Below are 26,781 nucleotides of genomic sequence, written 5' to 3'. Positions count from 1 at the left end.
GCATGGGACAATAAAAGCTTCTTCTCTGACCATGTACTGGTGGAGTCCAAACTCTTTAGAGATTGTTCTGCAACCTTTTCCAGCCTGATGAGCATCAATAACTTGTTCATGCTACTCGTTCTAGTTCATGCAATTATACACTTCCACAAACATGTGTTATGAAGCTCAGACTTTGATAGATCCCTGTTCTTTAAATAAAATGGGGCATCCACTCGCACGTGATTGTCACCCCACTGATTGAAAACACCTAACAAATTTCACTGTGGCAGCGGGGGCATGGTCAAGCGCCAGTCTGCGACAGGAGGGCGGAGTCAGGGAAGGTAAGTGGCAGAATCACTGCACCTGATGTCAATTAACCTGTGTTTGTGTGTGTCTTCCCAGTGACCACGCCCTATTTAAGGAGGGAGAGCAGAGAGCAGGGGAGCTCTTCCCGAACCAGACGCCGAGTTTGTGTGTGTGTGTCTGTAAAGTGCATACCAGTTGTTAGACTGAAAAGTGTGGCAATAAAACGCTCTGTCAACCCAATCTCTGTCCTGCCGTCTTCTGTGCTCCACCCATCCACACGAACCGCTACAGTGGTGCCGAAACCTGGGATGCCTGGAGCACAGATGCCGAACTGCCCCATGGAGTCTTCCCCGCTCGCCGACCTGGTCCACGCCCTCGCCACGGCCCAGCAAAGCCAGCACTAGGCGCTAGTCACGCTCCGTAAGGAGCAGGAGCAGCGTTTCGAGGCCCTGGTGTTGACCCAGCAAGAGGATCATCGGGCGTTCCGGCACCTCCTCACGTCGGCAGGGACTACCGACACTTCCACCGCGGGCCCGTCCCCCCTCAAACTGACAAAGATGGGCACGCAGAATGACCCCGAGGCTTTCATCACGCTCTTTGAGCAAGTCGCAGAGACCTCGGGGTGGCCGATGGATCAGCGCGCGGCGCGCCTCCTCCCCCTGCTAACGGGAGAGGCGCAGCTGGCCGCGCTACAGCTCCCCGCCGACCGCCGGCTGGCCTACGCGGACCTTCGCCGGGCCATCCTCCAGCGTGTGGGGCGCACCTCTGAACAGCAGCGCCAGCGCTTCCACGCTTTGTGCTTGGAGGAAGTCGGCCGGCTGTTCGCGTTTGGCCAGCAACTCCGGGACGCCTGCTGGCGGTGGCTGAGGGCCGACAACTGCGACGCCGAGGGGATCGTCGACCAGGTGGTGCTGGAGCAGTTCATCGCGCGCTTGCCAACAGGAGCCGCAGAGTGGGTCCAGTGCCACCGCCCGGCGTCGCTGGATCAGGCCATCGAGCTGGCGGAGGACTGTTTGGCGGCTGTTCCGGCGGCAGGACAGCAGACAGCCTCTTCTCTCTCTCTCTCTCTCTCCCCCTCCTCCTGTGTCCCGTCCTCGCCCCATTCCCCCACCGCGGAGGCAGGGGCCGGCGCCACCCCAGCCGGCCCACCGCACCCGCGGTGCCCTCCCGTTTCTCCCTTCTGCGTCTGTCTCTCCCCCCCCCCCCCTCAGGTGAGTGAGCCCCAGAACACCGGTGCAGAGAGGAAGCCCGGGACAGTTTGCTGGCGCTGCGGGGAGCCGGGCCACCTCCAACAGCAGTGCACGGCAATGGAGGTGGGCGCGGTGGTTCGGATCCCCGATGCGCCAGAAGCTGCCCTCGATCGGGCCGGAGCGTATCGCATACCGGTGAGTATTCAAAGGGATACATATCAGGCGTTGGTGGATTCTGGGTGTAATGAAACCTCAATTCACCAAAGCCTGGTGCAAAACAAGGCATTGGGGGGAGCACAAGGGGTGAAGGTGTTGTGTATGCACGGGGATGTTCACAGCTACCCTTTGGTGTCGGTCCGCATTTTTTCCGAGGGGAAAAATTCATAGCAAAGGCGGCGGTTAATCCTCGCCTCACCCACTCGATAATTTTGGGGACTGATTGGCCGGGATTCGGGGAGTTGATGAGCCGTTTAGTGGCGAGTGGGTCCTGCCGTACTTCAGCAGGGGGCGGTCCCGGTGTCGCCTTGGCGGGAGCAGCCGTCACAGAGCCGTCTACGTCACCTCCGTGCCAGAGCGAGGAGCCATAGGCTCCTCCTTTCTCTCTCAGGGAATCCCTCGTGGATTTCCCGTTAGAACAGTCATGAGACGAGACTCTGCGGCATGCATTTGACCAAGTGAGAGTAATCGATGGTCAAACGCTCCCGCCGAACGCCACCCCATCCTTCCCTTACTTCTCTATTATGAAGGATAGATTATACCGAGTGACGCAGGACACTCAGATGAAAGAGCAAGTCACGCAGCTTTTAATTCCAAAGAGCCGCCGGGAATTGGTATTTCAGGCGGCTCACTTTAATCCCATGGCTGGACACCTAGGGCAGGATAAGACACTAGCCCGAATAATGGCCCGATTCTATTGGCCGGGGATTCGCGGCGACGTTCGTAGGTGGTGTACAGCGTGCCGTGAATGCCAGTTAGTAAATCCAGCGGCCATTCCAAAATCGCCTTTGCGCCCTCTACCATTAATCGAGACCCCGTTTGAAAGAGTTGGGATGGATCTCGTCGGGCCATTAGATCGGTCGACACGAGGGTACCGCTTTATATTAGTTCTGGTGGACTATGCAACGCGATACCCGGAAGCAGTGCCTCTGCGCAATATCTCAGCACGCAGTATTGCGGAGGCGCTCTTCTGCGTTATCTCCCGAGTTGGAATCCCGAAAGAGATTCTGACTGATCAAGGCACCACGTTTATGTCACAGACACTGCACGAACTGTATGGGTTATTGGGGATTAAGCCGATCCGCACCAGCGTGTATCACCCACAAACGGAAGGTTTAGTTGAACGGTTCAACCGCACCCTCAAGAATATAATTAAAAAATTCGTAAGTGAGGACGCACATAATTGGGATAAGTGGCTCGAGCCCTTGCTGTTTTCAGTGCGAGAGGTCCCTCAAGCCTCCACGGGGTTCTCCCCGTTCGAATTATTATAAGGGCATAAGCCGTGCGGCATTCTAGATGTGCTGCGGGAAAATAGGGAGGAGGGACCTTCACAAAGCAAAAACGAAATTCAATACGTTATGGACCTGCACGCAAAACTCCACACCCTCACCCACCTAACCCAGGAGAATTTGCGGCAGGCCCAAGAACGGCAAACCCGCCTGTACAACAAGGGTACGCGCCTTAGAGAGTTCGCACCGGGAGATAAAGTACTCGTACTGTTGCCCACATCGAGCTCCAAATTGGTTGCCAAGTGGCAAGGACCCTTTGAGGTCACACGGCGAGTCGGGGACGTCGACTACGAGGTGAGGTGAACGGACAGGGGTGGGGCGCTACAGATTTACCACCTCAATCTGCTTAAACTCTGGAATGAGGAGGTCCCCGTGGCGTTGGTGTCAGTGGTTCCGGAGAAGGCGGAGCTGGGGCTGGAGGTTCAAAAAGGGGCATTGGCGTCATGTATCCCTCCGGTCCCCTGTGGAGACCACCTCTCCCCGACCCAACTCACGGAGGTCGCCCAGTTGCAGACCGAGCTTTCGGATGTGTTCTCGCCCCTGCCCGGTCGCACTAACCTCATAGAGCACCACATAGAGACGCCCCCGGGGGTGGTAGTGCGTAGCCGCCCTTACAGGCTACCCGAACACAAAAAAAAGGTGGTTCGGGAAGAACTCGAGGCCATGCTCAAAATGGGCATCGTCGAGGAGTCCCACAGTGACTGGAGCAGCCCGGTGGTCTTGGTACCCAAGGCAGACGGGTCGGTCCAGTTCTGTGTGGACTATAGAAAAGTCAACGCGATGTCTAAATTTGATGCGTACCCAGTGTCTCGGATTGATGAGTTGCTCGAGGCACGGCTCGCTTTGATTCGACACTGGATTTGACAAAGGGATACTGGCAGATCCCCTTGACTCCACTATCCCGAGAAAAAAAATGGCCTTTTCCACACCGTTCGGACTGCACCAATTCGTCACACTTCCTTTTGGGCTGTTTCCTTTTGCCCGCTACGTTTCAGCGGCTGATGGATAGGGTCCTCCGCCCCCATGCCACTTATGCGGCCGTTTACCTAGATGACATCATCATCTATAGTAATGACTGGCCAAGGCACCTCGAACATCTGAGGGCCGTCCTTAGGTTGCTGAGGCGAGCGGGGCTCACAGCCAACCCAAAGAAGTGTGCAATTGGGCGGGTGGAAGTACGGTATCTGGACTTCCACTTGGGCAACGGGCAGGTGCGTCCCCAAATTAATAAGACGGCAGCAATTGCGGCCTGCCCGAGGCCCAAGACCAAAAAGGGGGTGAGACAGTTCCTGGGGCTGGCTGGCTATTACCGTAGGTTTATACCTAATTATTCGGACGTTACCAGCCTGCTGACTGATCTGACTAAAAAAGGGGGCACCAGATCCGGTCCAGTGGACGGAGCAATGCCAGCGGGCTTTCTCTGAGGTAAAGGCTGCACTGTGTGGGGGCAACTTTTACACTCCCCTGACTTTTCTCTCCCCTTTATGTTGCAGACCGATGCGTCAGACAGAGGGCTGGGGGCAGTTTTGTCCCAGGAGGTGGAGGGGGAGGACCGCCCAGTCCTATACATCAGTAGGAAGCTGTCGGTGTGTGAGGGGCGCTACAGCACCATAGAAAAAGAGTGTCTGGCCATCAAGTGGGCGGTCCTCGCCCTCCGTTACTACCTGCTGGGGTGCCCTTTCACCCTCTGTTCGGACCATGCGCCCCTCCAGTGGCTCCACCACATGAAGGATGCCAACGCACGGCTTACCCGTTGGTATCTGGCACTCCAACCCTTTAAATTCAAGGTGGTCCACAGGCCGGGGGCACAGATGGTCGTGGCGGACTTCCTCTCCTGTAAAGGAGGGAGGGGTTGGGGGAGTCGGCTGCAGGCCGGACAGCCGCCTGGCCTGAGTCGGGCGGTGGGGGTATGTGGCAGCGGGGGCGTGGTCAAGCACCGGTCTGTGACAGGAGGGCGGAGTCAGGGAAGGTAAGTGGCAGAATCACTGCACCTGATGTCAATTAACCTGTGTTTGTGTGTGTCTTCCCAGTGACCGCGCCCTATTTAAAGAGGGAGAGCAGAGAGCAGGGGAGTTCTTCCCGAACCAGACGCCGAGTGTGTGTGTGTGTCTGTAAAGTGCATACCAGTTGTTAGACTGAAAAGTGTGGCAATAAAACGCTCTGTCAACCCGATCTCTGTCCTGCCGTCTTCTGTGCTCCCCCCATCCCCACGAACCGCTACAGTCACCTTCAAACTAACCGCTACTCCAAGAGGTTAACATTTTTGCCATTCACGGATATGCAATATTGGATCATTTTCCTTAAATAAATGACCAAGTATCATAGTTTTCTCTCATTTGTTTACTTGGGCTCTCCAACTACTTGTGTGAAACTCTGAGGATGCTTTACATCAGTGGTTCTCAAACTGTGGTACGCGTACCACCGGTGGTACGCGGGGGAAAGTCATATTTTCGCATTAACATTTTCAGCTAAAAAAAAACAACCCTGAAACATACAGTGCATAATAAATACAACGTTTCAAAAGAAATGTGTAGCTACGTGTGAGAATGTGAAAAATTATGTCTGGCTTTTACATTTTTGTGGCAATGCAAGTCTTCAGGATTCTTTTTTTTCCTTTTTTTGTTCTGAGATGTTTGATGTTTCACATATCTTCTGCTGAGAAAAAAAGACTTGATGTTTGTGTTATTTGTGGGCCAGATTAGGAGCATAATTTTGTAGAGGTCGAATATGTACTGTATGGCTCTGTGCCATTTTCATTCAGTTGCAATTTGAGTGTGTATTGCGCTGTGTATGTAGGAGTATGTGAGAATTGTTGGACAGAGTTGTAAATGTCTGATTCGGTGTTAACAGCTATCAATAAATAACCATAATAAGGAATAAACATCTCTCCTGTGTGGCTGAAGCTAATAGGGAAGGCCTATGCTGCTATATTATAATGTTAGTCATCATGGTGGTACTCAGAGAGCTCAATATTTTCTCAAGTGGTACAGAGTATAAAAAGTTTGAGAACCACTGCTTTACATCATATTTATGTAGAAATATAGAAAATTCTAAAGGGTTCACAAACTTTCAAGCACTTGGAAATAAAGTGTATGACAATGTTGGCGATGAGCTGGACCTCAGTTTTGGGAGAAGGGGCAGGCCTACCAAATGAGCAAACTGCCTCCAAATTTGACAAAATGGTGGGCAAATTTTTAATTTCTACAGAACGTTAGGTTATGGACCCACACCATTCATGTTTTTAAAGTTATTGCTCTGCCCACATAGATTTTTTGCTAATTTGCATAATATGCAAAACATACATGTGGGAACTAGTCCCATGTTTTTTTTGGCCAATCTTCACAAACCTTCATCAAACTCCTTAGCAGCAGGTGAACCTCAAAAATTATCAAAAACATGCTGACATGTGTAAACAATATGGCCACCACATAATATTAAGGAGGAGCATATACTCAGGAGCTGTAACTAAATGCTTAGGTGCATCCACACAAAACTTGAAAGGCCTATGTGAGAGATGATTCTGAGGTTATGTGCAAAGTTTGGGGCTTGGTCATGTATGGGGTGGAGCTAAGGTCAAATAACTTTCTCAGGAACTGCAAGTTTGACAGACATTATATATGGCGTGTTGCATCATTATGCTAATATGTAATTGGAATTTTGATGATGACGACCGAATTACTTAAAAAAATGAAAAAAAACCAAAACAACAGGGCTGACACTGGCCAGTCAGACGGAGATATTGTGCGAGTCTCATCTCTCATCTCATTATCTCTAGCCGCTTTATCCTGTTCTACAGGGTCGCAGGCAAGCTGGAGCCTATCCCAGCTGACTACAGGCAAAAGGCGGGGTACACCCTGGACAAGTCGCCAGCTCATCACAGGGCTGACACAGACAACCATTCACACTCACATTCACACCTACGGTCAATTTAGAGTCACCAGTTAACCTAACCTGCATGTCTTTGGACTGTGGGGGGAAACCGGAGCACCCGGATGAAACCCACGTGGACACAGGGAGAACATGCAAACTCCACACAGAAAGGCCCTCGCCGGCCACGGGGCTCGAACCCAGACCTTCTTGCTGTGAGGCGACAGCGCTAACCACTACACCACTGTGCCGCCCATACTGTGCAAGTATGAAAATCATCAAACATGTTGAAATTTGTAAACAGCATAGTCGCCACATGCCAATTGACCCAAGTACTTTATGAATGCTAGGGCTGTGCCGATAGACGATGCCATCGTCCATCGACGATGGTGGTCATCCATCGCGATGGAGAGCCACCATCGTGATACCACGCCCCCTCCTGTCATAAACATGCATATACGGTATCATCTGGGCCTATTTAACCTAAAAACTTAGTTTTTTGTTAGTTTAGTTAGTTAGTTTTGTTTAATATATATATATATATATATATATATATATATATATATATATATATATATCATTATAAAGTAATATCCTATTACCGCTTGTTCACGTAGGCTATGGTGCAGGGACGTGCTAGTGAACATAACGTGGTTACACAAATACAGTATGCTACTAATAATAAATTTCGCTTTCATTTTTTAGCCTACACTATACTTTTAATGTAAAATTTGTCATGTTGTTCAAACAAATAGCCGCTATTAACGACTTCAGTCGGGAAATATTGCACCTTATCAAACGGCAGTGAAGCGCAGACTTCGGCAGAAGTCAAATAACTTTAATCTGGTAAATAGGCCTACTTTCAGACTCAAAATGGTCCACTCTAAGCCATAATGTCAAACCAAAGGGAAGAATGAAGGTGATTCTGATAAATGTAAAGACAGTAAAAAAAAAAAAACACAATATTAAATGATTTTAAAAGCGGCTGCAATAATTCAAACACTAATAAATTGGAAAAATTAGCGCGTTCAAGTGCGCACTAAAGGCCAAAACGCATCTTCAATTGATATGGTGTAAATAAACAATGAGTAATAGCTTAAGTGTAGTTTCTTCTCATAGTTTGAATACTAGTCTTTCATTGTTAGAGCAGATTAATATCTTGCCGTGATCAGTGAGTGCTCAGGGAGGTTCATTTCCACCTGCGCTTTGCACAGCTCATTTCTCCGAAGCCAGCTGTGCGCAAACGCAGTGTTGACTGCTCGGCAAACTCCAAACGCTTGGTCTGTACTGGCCCTCTGTTGCGCAAGCGAGTTGGTTATGGCCAGGTTCAAATTGTGCCCGAAACAACTTAACCACGGCCATTTCAATTGCCTGATGGCTGTGACAATATTCGCCCCGTTGTTATGCAGGCGATCTTTTTCTCCTCTATTTTCCATTCGGCAAGTGTCTCGCGCAATGCGTCTTCTAAATTATCCGCTGAATGTGTCTCTGGCATGAAACTCGTCTGCAGGCATTTGGACTGCATTGCCCACTCTCGGTCCACATAATGTACGGTAGCTGACATATAGGGCATCATGTTGCAGCTGGACCACATATCCGTTGTCAAGGCCAAATATTCCACATCACCTAGCGCTTTTTTTTCTTTACGTGCCAAAGCCTCGGATGAGTATCTAATACTTAATAATAATAATAATAATAATAATAATAAATTTAATAACGTGGTATTAAAATCCCCCCCGCCCACGATATCATCGTCCATCACGATGTTTGCACTGTAAACATCGTCGCTGCCAATTAAGGGGACATCGCACAGCCCTAATGAATGCCTGCATGGAATTAAACAAAACCTGAAATGCATGTATGGCAAAGGATTCTGAGAGGATATGAAGTATAGCCTCAGACCAGCCAGAATGCCAATGCTGATCCCTGTACACTGTCGAAAGCACCTACAATGGGCATGTAAGCATCAGAATTGAACCATGGAGTAATGGAAGAAGGTGGCCTGGTCTGATGAATCACATTTTCTTTTACATTACGTGAACAGTGGGGTGCATGTGCGTCATTTACCTGGGGAAGAGATGGCACCAGGATGCGCTACAAGAAGGTGGCAAACTGGACGTAGTGTGATGCTCTGGGCAATGTTCTGCTGGGAAATATTGGGCATTCATGTGGGTGTTACTTTGACATGCACCAGGTACATAAACATTGCTGTACAAGTCCACCACTTCGTGGCAATGGTATTCCCTAATGGCAGTGGCCTCTTTCTGCAGGATAATGCACCCTGCCATACTGTAAAAATTGCTCAGAAGTTTGAGTAACATAAGAGATCAAGGTGTTGAACTACTTCGAAATTCCCAAGACCTCAATCCAATCAATCAAGCATCTGTGGGACATGGTGGACAAACAAGTCTGATTCATGGAAGCCCTACCTTGCAACTTACAGGACTTAAAGGATCTGCTGCTAACGTCTTGTCCCAGATATCACAGCACAACTTCCAAGGTCCTTTAGGCCTCAACAGGTCAGAGCTGTTTTGATGGCACAAGGGGAACCTTGTTGAAACAGTATTATTTTCTCATGTTATTTGCCATTTTCACTTCATTCTCAGTCATGTCTTAACAGTATTTATTGGCCATATTGGTTGCAAGCTGCATGAATATTGTGACAGGGAATTATGTGACCAATAAATACTGTTAAGACATGACTGTGAGAATGAAGTGAAAATGGCAAATAATGAGAAAATACTGTTTCAACAACTGTCCTAGACAGAAAGGAAATATTGTACAGCCGTTGTGTTGATATAATAAAAAAATAAAAAAAGAGAGAGGAAGGAAGAAATATACAAAAGAGAAAGATACACCGTATAAGAGAAAAATGAAAATCGGCTAATCTCCATTGAAATAATTATAGTAGAGCGGCAGCTACAATTATCAACAGTCCATAATTATTGACACCTTTTCAGATTTACCAATTTTTTTTTTTTTTTACAAAAGGTGTGTTTCAGTTACAACAGTTATTATTGGTTAATTAAATCAACTGGATGATGCCCCCCCGCCCTTTGTTCTTGTCATCTGATGACTTAGCTTGTTACCTGAGATGGAATTTTTTTTTTTTTTTTAAGCACGATCAGCAAGTTGTGGAAAACCCGGACATTATCATCGCAGATAAGCATGGTGGAAAGATCATGGACATGTTTTTACTTATCAAATTCACCAATATTTCATGATATCCTTGTCAAAACCTTTGTTTCTTATGGCCCTTTTCCACTACCCTTTTTCAGCTCACTTCAGCTCGCTTCAGCTCACTTTAGCCCGACATGGCTCGCGTTTCGACTATCTAAGAACAGTACGACTCAGCTCGCTTCAGCCCTGCTCAGCCCCCAAAACTCGCATGGTTTTGGAGTGGGGCTGAAGCGAGCCAAACCAAGCCGAGTGGGGCTAGGGGCGTGAGCAGACACTCCCCTGTGCACTGATTGGTGAGGAGAAGTGTCCTCACACGCCCACACACGCCCCGCGAGCACGCTGGGATCTGTAAACACCGTAAACCCGGAAGAAGAAGAATTACGAATTACGAGAATTTCTGAAGCCTTATGCGCCTCGCCTCATCTATACGCTCTTGCCAGTATCTGTTGGCGTTGTCGGTGACAACAAGCCACAGCACCAAGACCAGCAACACTAACGACTCCATGTCCTCCATGTTTATTGTTTACTATCCGGGTCGTGAGACTACCGCTTAAAAGGTCACTGATGTCACTGTTTGCGCTGCCTAACGACATCACGTGACGTCCACCCACTTTCGCTAACTCCACCCAATGTGTCCTCCCGCTTCCAGCCAGCACGGTTCAGCGCGGTTGTAGTCGAAATGCAACTCCAACAGCCCCGCTCAGCTCGACTCAGCCCAACTCAGCACGGCACGGCTCAGCCCAACTCAGCCGCGTTGGTAGTGGAAAAGCGGCATTTCGCTTTCATTTGACAGTCGCCATTTTGTACCTAAACGCATGTTTGATAAGTCAAGTGACTGTTTCGATAACAGTGATCACTTTCACCGGTGTCCACCATTATCAACACCCTGTGGAATTAAGTGACATTTACAACTGTTATGGATTGATCTTTGTGTAACATTGTTGAAGTAGATGAAGTACTTTAAAAAAAAAAAAAAAAAGTGCTGTGATTTATAATAATTTTTTTCTGATTCATAACAGAATGGAATGCTTCGAGTATTTCGAATCCTATTGCAATAAATAGAATTAGACTATAATTAAATTCCTAGCATATAAAAAAAATTACATGCTTGAAATATTCAGATTTTTCTATTCGATTCAGAATTTTTTTTTTGCAGTTTGTTGTAAATATCTACTACATATTACAATATCAGTAGTCATTTTATATTTTGGCTCGAGGAATGACATGCGACCTTTGACCTGGATTTTCATGTGGTTACAATGTCAATTGCTTGTTGACGTTTATTAGTAAACTACAAAACTAGAAATTTATACAATGAATGATTAACAAAACGTGATCTACGAAAATACTGAGAAATTGGGTAGAAAGTGGAACAAAAAGATTTTCTGACACAGGTTAAACATTATCAGTTCATTTGTTTACAAACATTAGAATGACTTCATTTACATAAGCACGGACATCGATATATTTATATAAAATATATTTTGTACTGGGCAGCACGGTGGTATAGGGGTTAGCGCTATCGCCTCACAGCAAAAAGGTTCGGGTTCGAGCCCCGTGGCCGGCGAGGGCCTTTCTGTGCGGAGTTTGCATGTTCTCCCCGTGTCCACGTGGGTTTCCTCTGGGTGCTCCGGTTTCCCCCAAAGTCCAAAGACATGCAGGTTAGGTTAACTGGGGACTCTAAATTGACCGTAGGCGTGAATGTGAGTGTGAATGGTTGTCTGTGTCTACGTGTTGGCCCTGTGATGACCTGGCGACTTGTCCAGGGTGTACTCCACCTTTCGCCCGTAGTCAGCTGGGATAGGCTCCAGCTTGCCTGCGACCCTGCAGAACAGGATAAAGCGGCTAGAGATAATGAGAGGAGATGAAACTTTAAATAAAAACTGTTTTGTTAACTTAATACCACATACCGATTTATTTATTTTTTTTAAAAATAATCTGTGTTGATAATTGTGGAACAGTCTCAATAACTGTGGACAAAGATGTCAATACTTGTGGAACAGTGTCACGTGATCTGATACGCCAAGTAATCAGGAAATCAACCCATTTTTTTCCAGTGGAAGTTTGAGTAATTATTCATGCACAATTTACGTATTAAAAGTCTTTTCTACTTTTGCAATGGCCAAAAGATCGTTAAGGTGTTGATAATTGTAGTCGCCGCGCTAGTAAGACAGCCGTTTAAAAATGATCAGAGACTGGACTGGAATGAAGGGGAGCTCTATGAAAGGTAAGGAATGGGGGTAACGGTGAGAAAATAAGAGGAGATAATTGGGGGGGGGGGGGTCAGGAGATACTTTTCTTGGGGCAAGTTTAATTGGATACGACAGTTTAACACATAAGTGTCCTCTTATTTTCTCACCTTTACCCCGACGCGCAATGCGAGTGGTAAGATGGTGGCCAGATGGCTTCACTCTGACAAGCCTATAAGCTCTCCAGATTTTATATAGAGCTCAGTGGATTAGACCCATTTCTTTACAATTTTTCATGGGCCATCCGGTTTGATGCTTTTGAAATACAAACCGACACATTCGAATTACTTTTTTTAATCGGCCCGATGCTTTAGAAATACAGACGGACAAATGCGAAAATTACCGGTCAATGTCCGCCGGTCTGGCCTTATTTCCCACACACACCAATATTAATAAATAAGAATATTAAAAATGTTGCGCACACACACACACACACGTGTGTGTGTGTGTGTGTGTATATATATATATCATCTTTTGGCTGCTCCCGATTAGGGGTCGCCACAGCGGATCTTTCGTCTCCGTTGCTCCCTGTCTTCCGCATCCTTCTCTACCACACTTGCCACTTTCATGTCCTCTCTCACCACATCCATGTATCTCCTCTTTGGCCTTCCTCATTTTCGTTTGCCTGGCAGCTCCATCCTCAATATTCTCCTTCCAACATGCTCTGCATCTCTTCTCAGGATGTGCCCATACCATCTCAGTCTCATCTCTCTTAGCTTAATTCACAAACTCTCCACATGTGCTGTCCCTCTGATGTGCTCGTTCCTTATCCTGTCCAACCTCGTCACTCCCATCGCAAACCATCCTCAACTCCGCCACCTCCAACTTTGCCTCCTGTCTCTTCATTAAGGGTACGGTCTCCAATCCATACATCACAGCTGGTCTCACTACTGTCTTATACATCTTACCTTTCACTTTTGCTGGGACTTTCCTATCACAAATGACTCCCGAAATCCTTCTCCAACTGCTCCACCCTGCCTGCACTCTCTTTCTCACCTCACTATCGAAGCCCCCATTTTCCTGCACAGTTGACCCCAGGTACTTGAATTCACCACCTTTCTTTATGTCTACTCCTTGCATTTCACTACACTCTCATCCCCATTCTCATTGATGCACATGTATTCTGTTTTGCTACTGCTCACCTTCATTTCTCTTCATTCCAATGCATACCTCCACCTCTCCAAACCCAACTCAACCTCCTTTCTACTTTCACCACATATCACAATATCATCCGCAAACATCATGTTCCATGGTGACTCTTGCCTCACTTCGTCTGTCAAGCTATCCATCACTATGGCAAATAAGAAAGGACTCAAAGCAGATCCTTGATGGAGTCCCACCTTCATCTTGAACCATTCAGTCGTTCCAACTGCACACCTCACTGCTGTTTCACTGTTCTCATACATGTCTTGCACCACTCTAATATACTTCTCATTCACTCCACTCTTTCTCATACAATACAGGGCTCGACATTAGCACTTGCCCGATGGCCCGGCGGTGTTTTTTACGTCTTTTGGGCCAGTTCAGGCCACTAAATTTGGCCAAACAGTGGCCCGGGCAGGCCAGTACGTTTTCGATACAAATTAACAAATTTTATTACTCATACTTTACCCAGAATTGTGAAGAAATTGTTCGTAAAATGCACCTTTTCGATACGAGGTCCGCCATCTTTGTTTTCGTCCCGCTCCGCTCCGCAGCAGGAGTGTATCGTCTTTGTGCATCTTCAGAGATGTTTGGCGCTGTTTGGAAGCGTCATTTTGGCAGGAAAATAGCATCTTGTAGACGAAGACGGTTGTGGCAAGGAAACCATCAGACCGGTGAAATTCAAATAGAAATATGTTCAAACTCCACGCTCCCCAACCTGGCCAAAGGCCAGGTAAACAGTTTAAATACGATCGTGCATAAATTAACTATCGGGTGTTAACGAACAGCTTCATTTTGAACTCGGCAGCCAATCAGAGCGCGCGACGTCACGCTCGGTTTACAACTTGCCAAATCGTAAAACAGCATTTCAACACACGTGCTTTAGCTTCAGATGGTGTAAAATCGTTCAGACTTTGGATATTAATATCAAAATTTCAGGATACACTGCCAAGAAATATGGCTACACGTGTATCAACTTTTAGTGATTAAAGAATGAAGTATAAATGGTGGTTGCTATGACTGAAATAGAACAACAGATAAAATAATGTGGTAAATTAGATCTGATCCCATATTCAAATATTCAAAGATGATGAAATCTATCAAAATAGCCAAACTAAGTCTACATTAGTTCATTACAACAAAAATAACTATTCTAACCCTCTCTGGTACAACCAGACCATGCTAAACCCAGTATGGACCCTTTTCACGTGACATCACGACAAACGCGGCCGCCATTTTGGACGTGTACTACCAGTAGTTTACCACAGCCAACATTGAGGAACAGCAGGAAAGAAAGTTTTTACTTTCAGCAAGACTTCCATCATGCCACTATATTGTTGTGCACCTGGATGTAGTAACCATCAACAAACAAGGCAAGGTTTATCATTTTATCGGATCCCGACGGAGAAGATGGATAGCGGCCATTAACAGATTGGCAGCCCTCGGCATACCAACGCTTGTGTAGTGACCACTTTGTTGGAGGTGAGACGAATAAAATTAGCCAGAAAAGGCATTATATTGCTGTTAACATTCTGTGGCGGCGAGTGTGTAACCAAATAGGTTAAAATAACCCATTGTAACCTCTTTGTTCTTCTGTAGTAGCTATTGTTGACTAGCTAATGTCAACAAGTAGCTGGTATGTTACTGTAGCAATGTTTACGTTCAGTCATTTGGATGACTTAAAACCTTTCAGTCTCAAGTTTTTCCTTTTACTGTATTTACTAGTTTACTGTAATTATGATCCAGCAGCTATTTACACCGGATCCAGTGTAAATAGCTGCCGGAGCCGATGTCCGAGGTTCCGGAGTGCGCGCCGGCTTGCTCTCCCTCAAATTAAACAGCGCGCGCCGGCTTGCTCTCCCTCAAATTAAGCAGCGCGCGCTGGCTTGCTCTCCCTCAAATTAAGCAGCGCACGCCGGCTTGCTCCCGGAGTGCTCCGGCTGAGGTTCCCCTCAAATTAAGCAGCGCGCGCCGGCTTGCTCCGGAGCAAGCCGGAGCGCGCTCCGTAACCTCGGCCGGAGCACTCCTGGAGCAAGCCGGAGCGCCCTCCGGAACCTCGGCCGGAGCACTCCTGGAGCAAGCCGGAGCGCCCTCCGGAACCTCGGCCGGAGCACTCCGGGAGCAAGCCGGAGCGCGCTCCGGAACCTCGGACGTTGGCGTGTATGTGTATGGCGATGGGTTTTTAACGACATAGGTATACAGATCATGTGGGCCGAAGTCAGGTAAAGACGAGGGCTTCGTGTACTTCCGTACGTCAGTGAACAATCCTGGTGGAAGCAGGTAAACGTCGTTCTCTAAGCCTGCTAACCTCAATTTTTGCAAATACCTCTCCCTCTGCTCGCCCTGTAAACGCCCTACGTCGCTGGATAGTGAAGGTGTTTTCTGCATCTCGCTCCTTTTTCTTTTATGTTTTTCGTTTGTCGCCTTCCTCGCATTCAAACTGATTCGAGCCGAAGTCCACTACATGTCCAAAATGGTGGTCGCGTTTACGAAGGTCACGTGACTGAAAAGGGTCCATACCCCCAGTTGCTAGGGTATCTGCTGTTGCCATGGCAACGGTTTATGCAAATGAGCTGAATTTGCAAAAATGTACTACTAGTTCCCCCAAGGACATATCCTGAAAATTTGGTGTTTATATCTTGTCTTATTAAAAAAATACAACATTTCACCCCTTGTTGGCTCACCTGAGCATACCTGTTAATTAGCTAATTAACAGGTAATTAGGGTTATAAATCACCCCGAGCAGGTAAGGCTTTGCAAAAATCTCACTAGATTATTCCCCAAAGTCCACCCTTTCAGGAAATGTATGGTTTGTCAATGATTCTCATGATATTTTATTAATTAAGAAATAAAACTTCTTCATGGGCATTAAAAATGCCCATTTAAATCCAGCATGATAAGGGTTAGTATGCCACCTTCACCTTTCATCCAGACTTGGGACTGGCCTGTGTGTGTCTTGTGGCTATTATATAAAGGTGCATTTAAAAAGTTCATTGCACTTCTATTTCTATAAGAATATCTACAGTAGTGAGAATTCAATATCTACAATGTTGAGAATATATGAGCCAAAGTTGAAACCATGACAAAAAAGGAAAATATGTCTACATCACACTGGGTGGGTTACAGGCAAAGCTTATTCTATAAACAAGTTAGTTGCATGGTGAGGCAAAACTTAGCTTATTCTAAAACTTATACAAACAATTAATGTAAAACAGTAATTAACAGCATGTGTTAAATGAACAGAGAACAAGAACAAAGGAAATTTTTAAATGTAACTAAGAAATTAATAGAACAAGAAATGCAAACAATAAAACAACAATGTGAACAAACAAAGATATAATAATGTTAGCAAAATATGAATAATCTTATTTTAATTAATTTCACCTTAAAATGCACCAGAATGCACGAATATGAATTGAAAAATCAAAATTTTCCAGGGGAAGGCCCCTGGACCCCCCTCTTTGTACAAGCACCTGCGGTGCTTGCAGCGGCTGCCTGTAGCAGCCGTGGTTCGGGTACCGCGCGCATTCGGGCCACCACATTTTCCATTTGGGCCAGTAACTTTTCAATTCCACTGGCCCAATGGGCCACCAGTGGTAAATGCTTAATGTCTAGGCCTGCAATACCACAACTCGTCTCTCGGCACTCTATTGTATGCCTTCTCCAGGTCTACAAAACACACAATGTAGCTTTCTCTGGCCTTCTCCATTAACATTCTTAAAGCAAAAATTGCATCCGACGTGCTCTTCCTTGGCATAAACCCGTACTGCTGTTCACAGATTGCTACCACTCTTCTCAATCTCGCCTCCAATACCCTTTCCCATAGCTTCATGGTGTGGCTCATTAATTTTATTCCTCTGTAATTACTGCATCTCTGTACATCTCCCTTATTCTTGTATATTGGGACTAGCACACTCTCCATTCATTTGGCATTTTCTCATTCTCGTTAGGAACTCCACAGCCATCTCACCCAAACATCTCCAAGCCTCAATCGGGATACCATCTGGTCCAACTGCTTTCCCAGTTTTCATTCTTTTTATGGCTGCCCTCACCTCATCCTTACTAACCAACTCTGCTTCCTGATTTGCTGTCTCCAATGAATCTGACCTTTTCTCTCTTGGATTCTCCTCATTTAATAAATCCTCAAAGTACTCTTTCCACCTTCTTGATACACTGTTTGTCAGCAGATTTCCATCTTTCATCACTCTTACCTGCTGTACATCCCTCGCTTCCCTGTTTCTCTGCCTAGCTAGTCTGTACAGGTCTTTCTCTCCTTCTTTGGTCTCCAGTCTTTCGTACAACTCCTGGTATGCATCTGCTTTCGCCTTCACTACCACTTTTTTTTTTTTTGCCTTCTGTCTCGTCTCCCTGTATAACCGCCTGCTTTCCTCGTCTCTCTGATCATCCCAGTTCTTCTTTGCTAGCCTCCTCTCTTTTATAATTTCCTGCACTTCTTTGTTCCACCACCATGTCTCCTTGTCTTCCTTCCTCCTTCCCGATGACCACCTTAGCACCTTCCTCGCTGCCTCTCTTACTAGTACAACAGTAGTATTCCAATCTTCTGGCAGACTTCCATGACCACTCAATGCTTGCCTCATTTCTTCCCTAAACTCCTTCTGATGTTCAACCTCTTAGTTTCCACCACTTAATCGTCAGCTCCACTATTTCACGCTTCCTCTTTTTCACTTTCAAGCTCATCCTGCACACGACCACTTGATGTTGTCTAGCTACACTCTCCCCTGCCATCACTTTACAGTCTCCAATCTTCTTCAGGTTACCCCTTCTGTAGAGTATGTAGTCCACCTGTGTAGATCTTCCTCCACTCTTAAACGTCACCCTGTGCTGCTCTTTCTTCTCTATGTATTGACTATTGCCAAATTCATCCTCTTTGAAAAATCAACCACCATTTGCCCTTCCACATTTCTCTCTCTTACACCATATCTGCCCATCACGTCCTCATCTCCTCCGTTTCCCTCGCCAACATGTCCGTTGAAATCTGCTCCTATCAGCACACACTCCTCCCTCGGTATACTTTCTACCACTTTATCCATCTTTTCCCCAGAAAGACACTCTTTCTCTTCATTCTCACATCCAACCTGTGGGGCATACGCACACACAACATTGAATACCACTCCTTGAATCTCCAACTTCATGCCTATCACTCTGACACCCTCTTCACATCAAATCACACTGTTGACCAACTCTCCCCTCAAAACAATACCAACACCATTTCTCTTTCCATCGACTCCATAATAAAACAACTTGCATCCATCTCCAATGTTCTTAGCCTTGCTTCCTTTCCACCTTGTCTCCTGCACACACAAAATGTCCAACTTCCTTCTTTCCATCATACCTGCTCTCTCGCTCTGCCAGTCAATGTTCCCACATTCAGTGTTCCTACCCTCAATTCTAAGCTCCTTCCCTTCCATCTTCCCCCCCCCCTCTTTCTCCTTCTCCGTTTTGGTGCAACAGTAGCACACTTTCCACCAGCACCCTGTTGACCAACAGTATCGGAGGCGGTCATTGTTAACCCGGGCCCTGACCGATCCGGTATGGTATTTCTCTTTTCATTCCGCATGTTAGATTCGGCACAGTTTTACGCCAGATGTCCTTCCTGACGCAACCCTCTCCAATTTATCCGGGCTTGGGACCGGCACCAAGAGTACGCTTATGCACCCCCAGTGGCTGGATTGATATATATATATATCAGGGCTTTGAACCGGTTCAAGGAACGAAAACCGGGAACTTTTTCTATTTCACATGGAACAGAAACGAAACCAGAAACTTTATTATTTTTTATGTTCCGGAACAGAAACACTTATTAAAAATAATGGTAACCGGTTAATACCGGTTTTTATTCCGTTCCTCAAAGTTTCCGTAGCCTACAAATAAAAAAGTCATTCTTCTCCTGCCCAAGTTTCTATGACCCGCTGGGGTTCACTTCCTGTGTGACGTTCGCTGACTGAATGGAGAGAGTGGACTACTATCACGTCTCCACATCTTAAATAAGAGGCAAATATTGCAGTCTATCGTTATTCAAAAACATCAATTTCAAACACGATATCAGTATATTTGTCCACATTAATGAGAGGCTCGCGAACATTAAATGACGTTAACCTCTGTTAGCCTATCAATGCATAGGGCCTGACTAGCCTTTGGTAACACACTAAACGAATTATCTTTCATTTTTGGCACTTTTTCTGTTTGTGTAGATGGGAAGACATACTGAGAATCCAAATCACCAACATTTGAAATAATAATTGTTTTGAATTATTTCTTGTCTTATTTAATGAAGGTTGTAATAGAATTAGCCTACATTTGGCTTAAGCTGGATGAGACAGAGACATAATTTTATAGCCATTTGTTAAACAGCTGACAGGGAACGTAATTAACCGTTCCGGGAACGAAATTTTTTTGTTCTAACCGGTTCGGGAACGTCTATTTAATGGTGGAACCCAAGACCGGAAACATTAAAATTCCGTTTCTGTTCGGAACGAACCAATAGGAAAAAAATTCTGGCTCAAAGCCCTGATTTTTTTTTTATATATATATATATACACATACATATATATACACATACATATATACATACACATATATATATATATATATATATATATATATATATATATATATATATATATATATACACACACACACACACACGTCTCAGAAACTGGTCTCTCATTTGGGACATTATGGTCAAAAAATAAATTTTCTAATTTTACTATTCTTTTTTTGCATTTACCTAACACTCAATGTTTCTTTTGTCATGTTTAATAATAAAGATAGCATCTCACTTTATCTGGCCTCCACTGTGGAAAATTTTCTGATTACAATTCAAATGCTTTTGTAAAATTGATTTACATAAAAAAAAACTACATCATGAAGAATTAAAGCCCCTCCTTCACAGATGAGTGAAAATATTGAATAAATTTCCTCTTTGATTGCTTGGGTTAAAAATGCCAAGTTATGATGACTGAAATTATTATTCACTTAAATATGAATAATATAATACATTTTGGGTATTTGATATGGCGAAATAAGACAATAGGACACAATGGAAAAATCAAGAACACACCGGAAAGATGAGAAAAACGGCAGTGGTAAAAGAACACCGGCTGACGGTTGCACGGGTCTCTGCTGCGGTGCGCGAGCAACGGGACATCACTACTGCACCAGACAGAGTGGGGGCGGGGCAAAATGACTGGCCGTAGATTCTATCAAAAGTTCGATCTAAATTGACCATGGTTGCAAAATACTGGCACAAAATACGCAAACACTACGAAATATGAAAGTAAGATGAAAAAGAAACATTCTATTGCCTTATACTGCAAGACTAAAACAAAATAAAACTGTCAAAAATCACCTTTTCAGTGAAAATGTTTGAACAGATCGCTCGTGTAACAGAAAGACCGCAAATGGAAGCATGATCAACTTCTAACTGTTGGAGTGGAAAATTCCATTCCACACATGCAAATTGTTAATGTGTGTCCTTCCCCGCACACAACACGCTACGGTAAAAAATGGACCAAAACTAATTTTATAGCTCAGAAATTCATACAAGACCAGCTACCATTGTAACATATTCTGTAAGAAACCATATTCTATACTTAACTTTCAGCTTTTGTTTTAAAAAACAAAATTGCAGATTTATAACTAAATTTTTATATGGCGTAGTGATTTTAAGTTACTGTGTTTAAGTTTTGGTGAGGTAGTGACCTTGACCCTGAGGCTTTCCGTTTAGATCAAAACACACGATCGTATTGGTTTTGGGTATGCAGAAAAAGGAGTTACAACGGTGATCAAATGTTTTGCACGATGTTTTATTACGGTTATGATTATTCTGTGAGCGCACCAATCCTTAGGTGTATAAAGTTACAACTTAAAATACAATTAGTGATAACTGTAGACTTTTCAGTGGACTACAACCTTTTAAAGGGAATGCGATGTAGTCTATCATGTCCCAGATCAAGCTGCCATTTTTCCACAAATTTGCAGAATTTTTGCCAAATTCTGAATATTCACATCAAAGATTTAGTCTTATCTGTATTATTTCTTTCAACATTTTATTTCAAATTAAAACCAACATCACCATTCAAAGCCGTATAGTTTATTGACTGTGTATATTTAGTGGGGTACCCCTACAATACCCAGTTTCTGAGACAGACAGACAGACAGACAGACAGACAGACACACACACACACACACACGTGCATCTCAAAAAATTAGAATATTGTGAAAAAGTTCAGTATTTTCCATCAGTTATTTAAGAAAGTGAAAATGTTATATATTATAGACTCATTACACATAAACTAAAATGTTTCAAGCATTTTTCTATTTTAATCAGTATGGCATACAGTACAAAAACATTAAAAAAAAACATCTCAAAATATTAGAATATTTCATTTCGAGTTTGAGTAAAACAGTATGAACACAGTGCATCTCTCGGTCTAGTTCAGTACACACAACCACAATCATGGGGAAGACTGCTGACTTGACTGTTGTCCAGAAGATGATCACTGATGCCCTCCACAAGGAGGGCAAGCCACAAAAGGTCATTGCTGAAAAGGGTGGCTGGAAAAGGTGCACAAGCAACAGGGATGGCCGCAGTCTTGAGAGGATTTTCAAGAAAAGTTGATTCAAGAACTTGGGAGAGCTTCACAAGGAGTGGACTGAGGCTGGTGTCAGTGTATCAAGACCCATCACGAACAGACATCTTCAAGGAAGGGGATACGACTTTCGCATTCCTAATATCAAGCTACTACCCCGATTCCAAAAAAGTTGGGACAAAGTACAAACTGTAAATAAAAACGGAATGCAATAATTTACAAATCTCAAAAACTGATATTGTATTCACAATAGAAGATAGACAACATATCAAATGTCGAAAGTGAGACATTTTGAAATTTCATGACAAACATTGGCTCATTTGAAATTTCATGACAGCAACACATCTCAAAAAAGTTGGGATGGGGCAATAAGAGGCTGGAAAAGTTAAAGGTACAAAAAAGGAACAGCTGGAGGACCAAATTGCAACTCATTAGGTCAATTGGCAATAGGTCATTAACATGACTGGGTATAAAAAGAGCATCTTGGAGTGGCAGCGGCTCTCAGAAGTAAAGATGGGAAGAGGATCACCAATCCCCCTAATTCTGCACCGACAAATAGTGGAGCAATATCAGAAAGGAGTTCGACAGTGTAAAATTGCAAAGAGTTTGAACATATCATCATCGACAGTGCATAATATCAAAAGATTCAGAGAATCTGGAAAAATCTCTGTGCGTAAGGGTCAAGGCCAGAAAACCATACTGGGTGCCCGTGATCTTCGGGCTCTTATGCCGCTTTTCCACTACCACCGCGGCTGAGTTGGGCTGAGCCGTGCCGTGCTGAGTCGAGCTGAGCGGGGCTGTTGGAGTTGCATTTCGACTACAACCGCGCTGAACCGTGCTGGCTGGAAGTGGGTGGACACATTGGGTGGAGTTAGCGAAAGTGGGTGGACGTCACGTGATGTCGTTAAGCAGCGCAAACAGTGACATCAGTGACCTTTTAAGCGGTAGTCTCACAACCCGGAGAGTAAACAATAAACATGGAGGACATGGAGTCGTTAGTGTTGCTGGTCTTGGTGCTGTGGCTTGTTGTCACCAACAACACCAACAGACACTGGCAAGAGTGTATAGATGAGGCGAGGCGCATAAGGCTTCAGAAATTCTCGTAATTCGGAATTCTTCTTCTTCCGGGTTTACGGTGTTTACAGATCCCAGCGTGCTCGCGGGGCGTGTGTGGGCATGTGAGGACACTCCTCCTCACCAATCAGTGCACAGGGGAGTGTCTGCTCACGCCCCCAACCTCATTCGGCTCGCTTTGGCTCGCTTCAGCCCCACTCCAAAACGGTGCGAGTTTTAGGGGCTAAGCAGGGCTGAAGCGAGCTGAGTCGTGCTGTTTTTTGGTAGTCGAAACGCGAGCCGTGTCGGGCTGAAGTGAGCTGAAGCGAGCTGAAGTGAGCTGAAAAAGGGTAGTGGAAAAGGGCCATTAGACGGCACTGCATCACATACAGGCATGCTTCTGTATTGGAAATCACAAAATGGGCTCAGGAATATTTCCAGAGAACATTATCTGTGAACACAATTCACCGTGCCATCCGCCGTTGCCAGCTAAAACTCTATAGTTCAAAGAAGAAGCCGTATCTAAACATGATTCAGAAGCACAGACGTCTTCTCTGGGCCAAGGCTCATTTAAAATGGACTGTGGCAAAGTGGAAAACTGTTCTGTGGTCAGACGAATCAAAATTTGAAGTTCTTTATGGAAATCAGGGATGCCGTGTCATTCGGACTAAAGAGGAGAAGGACGACCCAAGTTGTTATCAGCGCTCAGTTCAGAAGCCTGCATCTCTGATGGTATGGGGTTGCATTAGTGCGTGTGGCATGGGCAGCTTACACATCTGGAAAGACACCAATGCTGAAAGGCATATCCAGGTTCTAGAGCAACATATGCTCCCATCCAGACGACATCTCTTTCAGGGAAGACCTTGCATTTTCCAACATGACAATGCCAAACCACATACTGCATCAATTACAGCATCATGGCTGCGTAGAAGAAGAGTCCGGGTACTGAACTGGCCAGCCTGCAGTCCAGATCTTTCACCCATAGGTGAAATCATGGTGCATTATAAAATGGAAGATACAACAAAAAAGACCTAAGACAGTTGAGCAACTAGAATCCTACTGTACATTAGACAAGAATGGGTTAACATTCCTATCCCTAAACTTGAGCAACTTGTCTCCTCAGTCCCCAGACGTTTACAGACTGTTGTAAAGAGAAAAGGGGATGTCTCACAGTGGTAAACATAGCCTTGTCCCAACTTTTTTGAGATGTGTTGTTGTCATGAAATTTAAAAATCACCTAATTTTTCTCTTTAAATGATACATTTTCTCAGTTTAAACATTTGATGATATGTCATCTATGTTCTATTCTGAATAAAATATGGAATTTTGAAACTTCCACATCATTGCATTCAGTTTTTATTTACAATTTGTACTTTGTCCCAACTTTTTTGGAATCGGGGTTGTACTCCTGAACCAGAGACAATGTCAGAAGCCTCTTATCTGGGCTAAGGAGAGAAAGAAATGGACTGTTGCTCAGTGGTTCAAAGTCTTCTTTTCAGATGAAAGTACAGTTTGCATTTAATTTGGAAATCACGGTTCTAGAGTCTGGAGGAAGAGTGGAGAGGCACAGAATCCAAGGTGTTTGAAGCCTGGAAGTTTCCACAGTCTGTGATGATTTGGGGTGCCATGTCATCTGCTGGTGTTGGCCCACTGTATTTTATCAAGTCCAAAGTCAACACAGACATCTACCAGGAGATTTTAGAGCACTTCATGCTTCCATCTGCTGATGAGCTTTTTGGAGATGCTGATTTCCTTTTCCAGCAGGACTTAGCACCTACACACAGTGCCAAAACTACTACCAAATGGTTTGCTGACCATGATATTACTGTGTTTGATTGGCCAGCCAACTTGCCTGACCTGAACTCCATAGAGAATCTATGGGGTATTGTCAAGAGGAAGATGAGAAACACCCGACCCAAAAATACAGATACGCTAAAGGCCACCATCAAAGCAACCTGGGCTTCAATAACACCTCAGCAGTGCCACAGACTGATCACCTCCATGCCACACCGCATTGATACAGTAATTCATGGTAAAGGAGCCCCAACCAAGTATTGAGTGTATAAATGAATATACTTTTCAGACGTTGGACATTTCTGTATTGTAAATCCTTTTTTTGATTGATCTTAGGGAATATTCTAATAATTTGAGATACTGGATTTCTGATTTTCATGAGCTATAAGCCATAATCATCAAAATTAAAACAAAAAAGGCTTTAAATATTTTACTTTACATGTAATGAATATAGAATATATGAAAGTTTACCTTTTTGAATTAAATTATGAAAAAAAGGAACTTTTTCATGGTATTCTAATTTTTTGAGATGCACTAGTGTGTGTGTGTGTATATATATATATATATATATATATATATATATATATATATATACACACACACCATGGTATTCTAATTTTTTGAGATGCACTAGTGTGTGTATATATATATATATATATATATACACACACACCATGGTATTCTAATTTTTTGAGATGCACTAGTGTGTGTATATATATATATATATATATATATATATATATACACACACATACACACACCTCTCTCTCTTACCGTTACTAGTGTGGAGTTTATGTGGTGCATCAATGTACACCAATTCAACCTGTTTTTTCAAAAGTTTTCGCAAAGCTCCAGTCTTCTCTCGGAAGGAGACGCTGCTTTGCCGATAGCCGTGAAGACACAGGATCCGGAGCGGAACATCAGATTTCGACATGATCCCTGAACTTTTAAAAAGAGGTCCAAAAGATATAGCTTATTTATTGCGTATAGTTAGAACAGTGACCAACAAAATCTTTTACAGAAATAGCAATTCCAATGGATTAAAGAGAATTGACGAAAGCGATGTTTACCTGTAAGTTCGGTCTTCTTTTGGGTTTAATGGCGGTTGGCATGCCAGCTTAAAGGTGCATTACCGCCACCTACTGGATTGGAGTGTGGAACAGAAGCTCGGCAAGGAAAGAAAAAACCCTAAATTTTCTCTATTACACCTGTTTCTTTTAAAAATGTCATTAGTTGGCCATATATGTGTCCTAATGCCTTCACACTAGAGAGCAAGATGTTCTCTAGCCTGAAGTTAAGCTTTATTTATTTAAGTGCTTCACTTAGTTTATTTCTCTCTTCCTTATAGAAGTCGCACTCCATTACCACATGCTGCACTGATTCTGGCTGATTGCAATGCCTGCATAACCCAGTCGGATGTTTTCCTATTATATGACGTGTCTTGTTGAGTGCTGTATGGCCCTATTCTTAGACGGGTGATGATGGTTTCCTCTCTTCTGTTTCTTCCCACTTTTCTCCCAACACCCACATGCTTTTGTATATTGTAGAGATGTCTTCCTGTATCACTGGTGTCCCAGTACTCCTGCCATACTTTTTCTGTTTGACTTTTAATGATGGTTTTAGCCTCAGCTTTACATAGTGGAATTGTTTGCGATTACACTGATTGTTTTGCCAATATGTCTACGTCGTTTCCTTCTACCCCTACATGAGCAGGAACCCAAATTTAAACCCATTCTGTATATCCTGTATATAATGTGGTATATTTCATTTATGATATCTTGCCTTCATGATTTCCCTGACCTGATGCTCATGAGTGCTGATAAACTCTGTTGCTATTAGTGTACTGTTTTGGTTGTTTTCCTTGACCCATAGTAATTCTTGCATTATGGCCACAAGCTCTACT

The 26,781-nt window shown here is 44.4% G+C and overlaps 1 protein-coding gene across 3 annotated transcripts in view; it reads right to left on the bottom strand.

The window, feature by feature from the left end:
* The window catches only part of ovca2 (OVCA2 serine hydrolase domain containing), a 79,535-nt gene extending 53,517 nt beyond the window's left edge, over positions 1-26,018 (bottom strand). For 2 of the 3 annotated variants that reach the window (XM_060908651.1, XM_060908648.1), the window contains exons 1-2: positions 25,949-26,018; positions 25,653-25,822 (exon numbers count right to left, since the gene is read on the bottom strand). In XM_060908651.1, the coding sequence (XP_060764634.1) occupies positions 25,653-25,812 (160 nt within the window). In that variant the 5' untranslated portion in view covers positions 25,813-25,822; positions 25,949-26,018. Of the gene's footprint in view, positions 1-8,914; positions 9,127-25,652; positions 25,823-25,948 lie in introns of those variants that run through there. The other variant, XM_060908650.1, reaches the window with a different exon arrangement.
* Between the last annotated feature and the right edge of the window lie 763 nt (positions 26,019-26,781).

Source organism: Neoarius graeffei, chromosome 25 (assembly GCF_027579695.1).
Source record: "Neoarius graeffei isolate fNeoGra1 chromosome 25, fNeoGra1.pri, whole genome shotgun sequence".
Lineage (NCBI taxonomy): Eukaryota > Metazoa > Chordata > Actinopteri > Siluriformes > Ariidae > Neoarius > Neoarius graeffei.
Note: the sequence above shows the minus strand (reverse complement) of the source record. Positions and strands in the feature narration are given on the sequence as shown.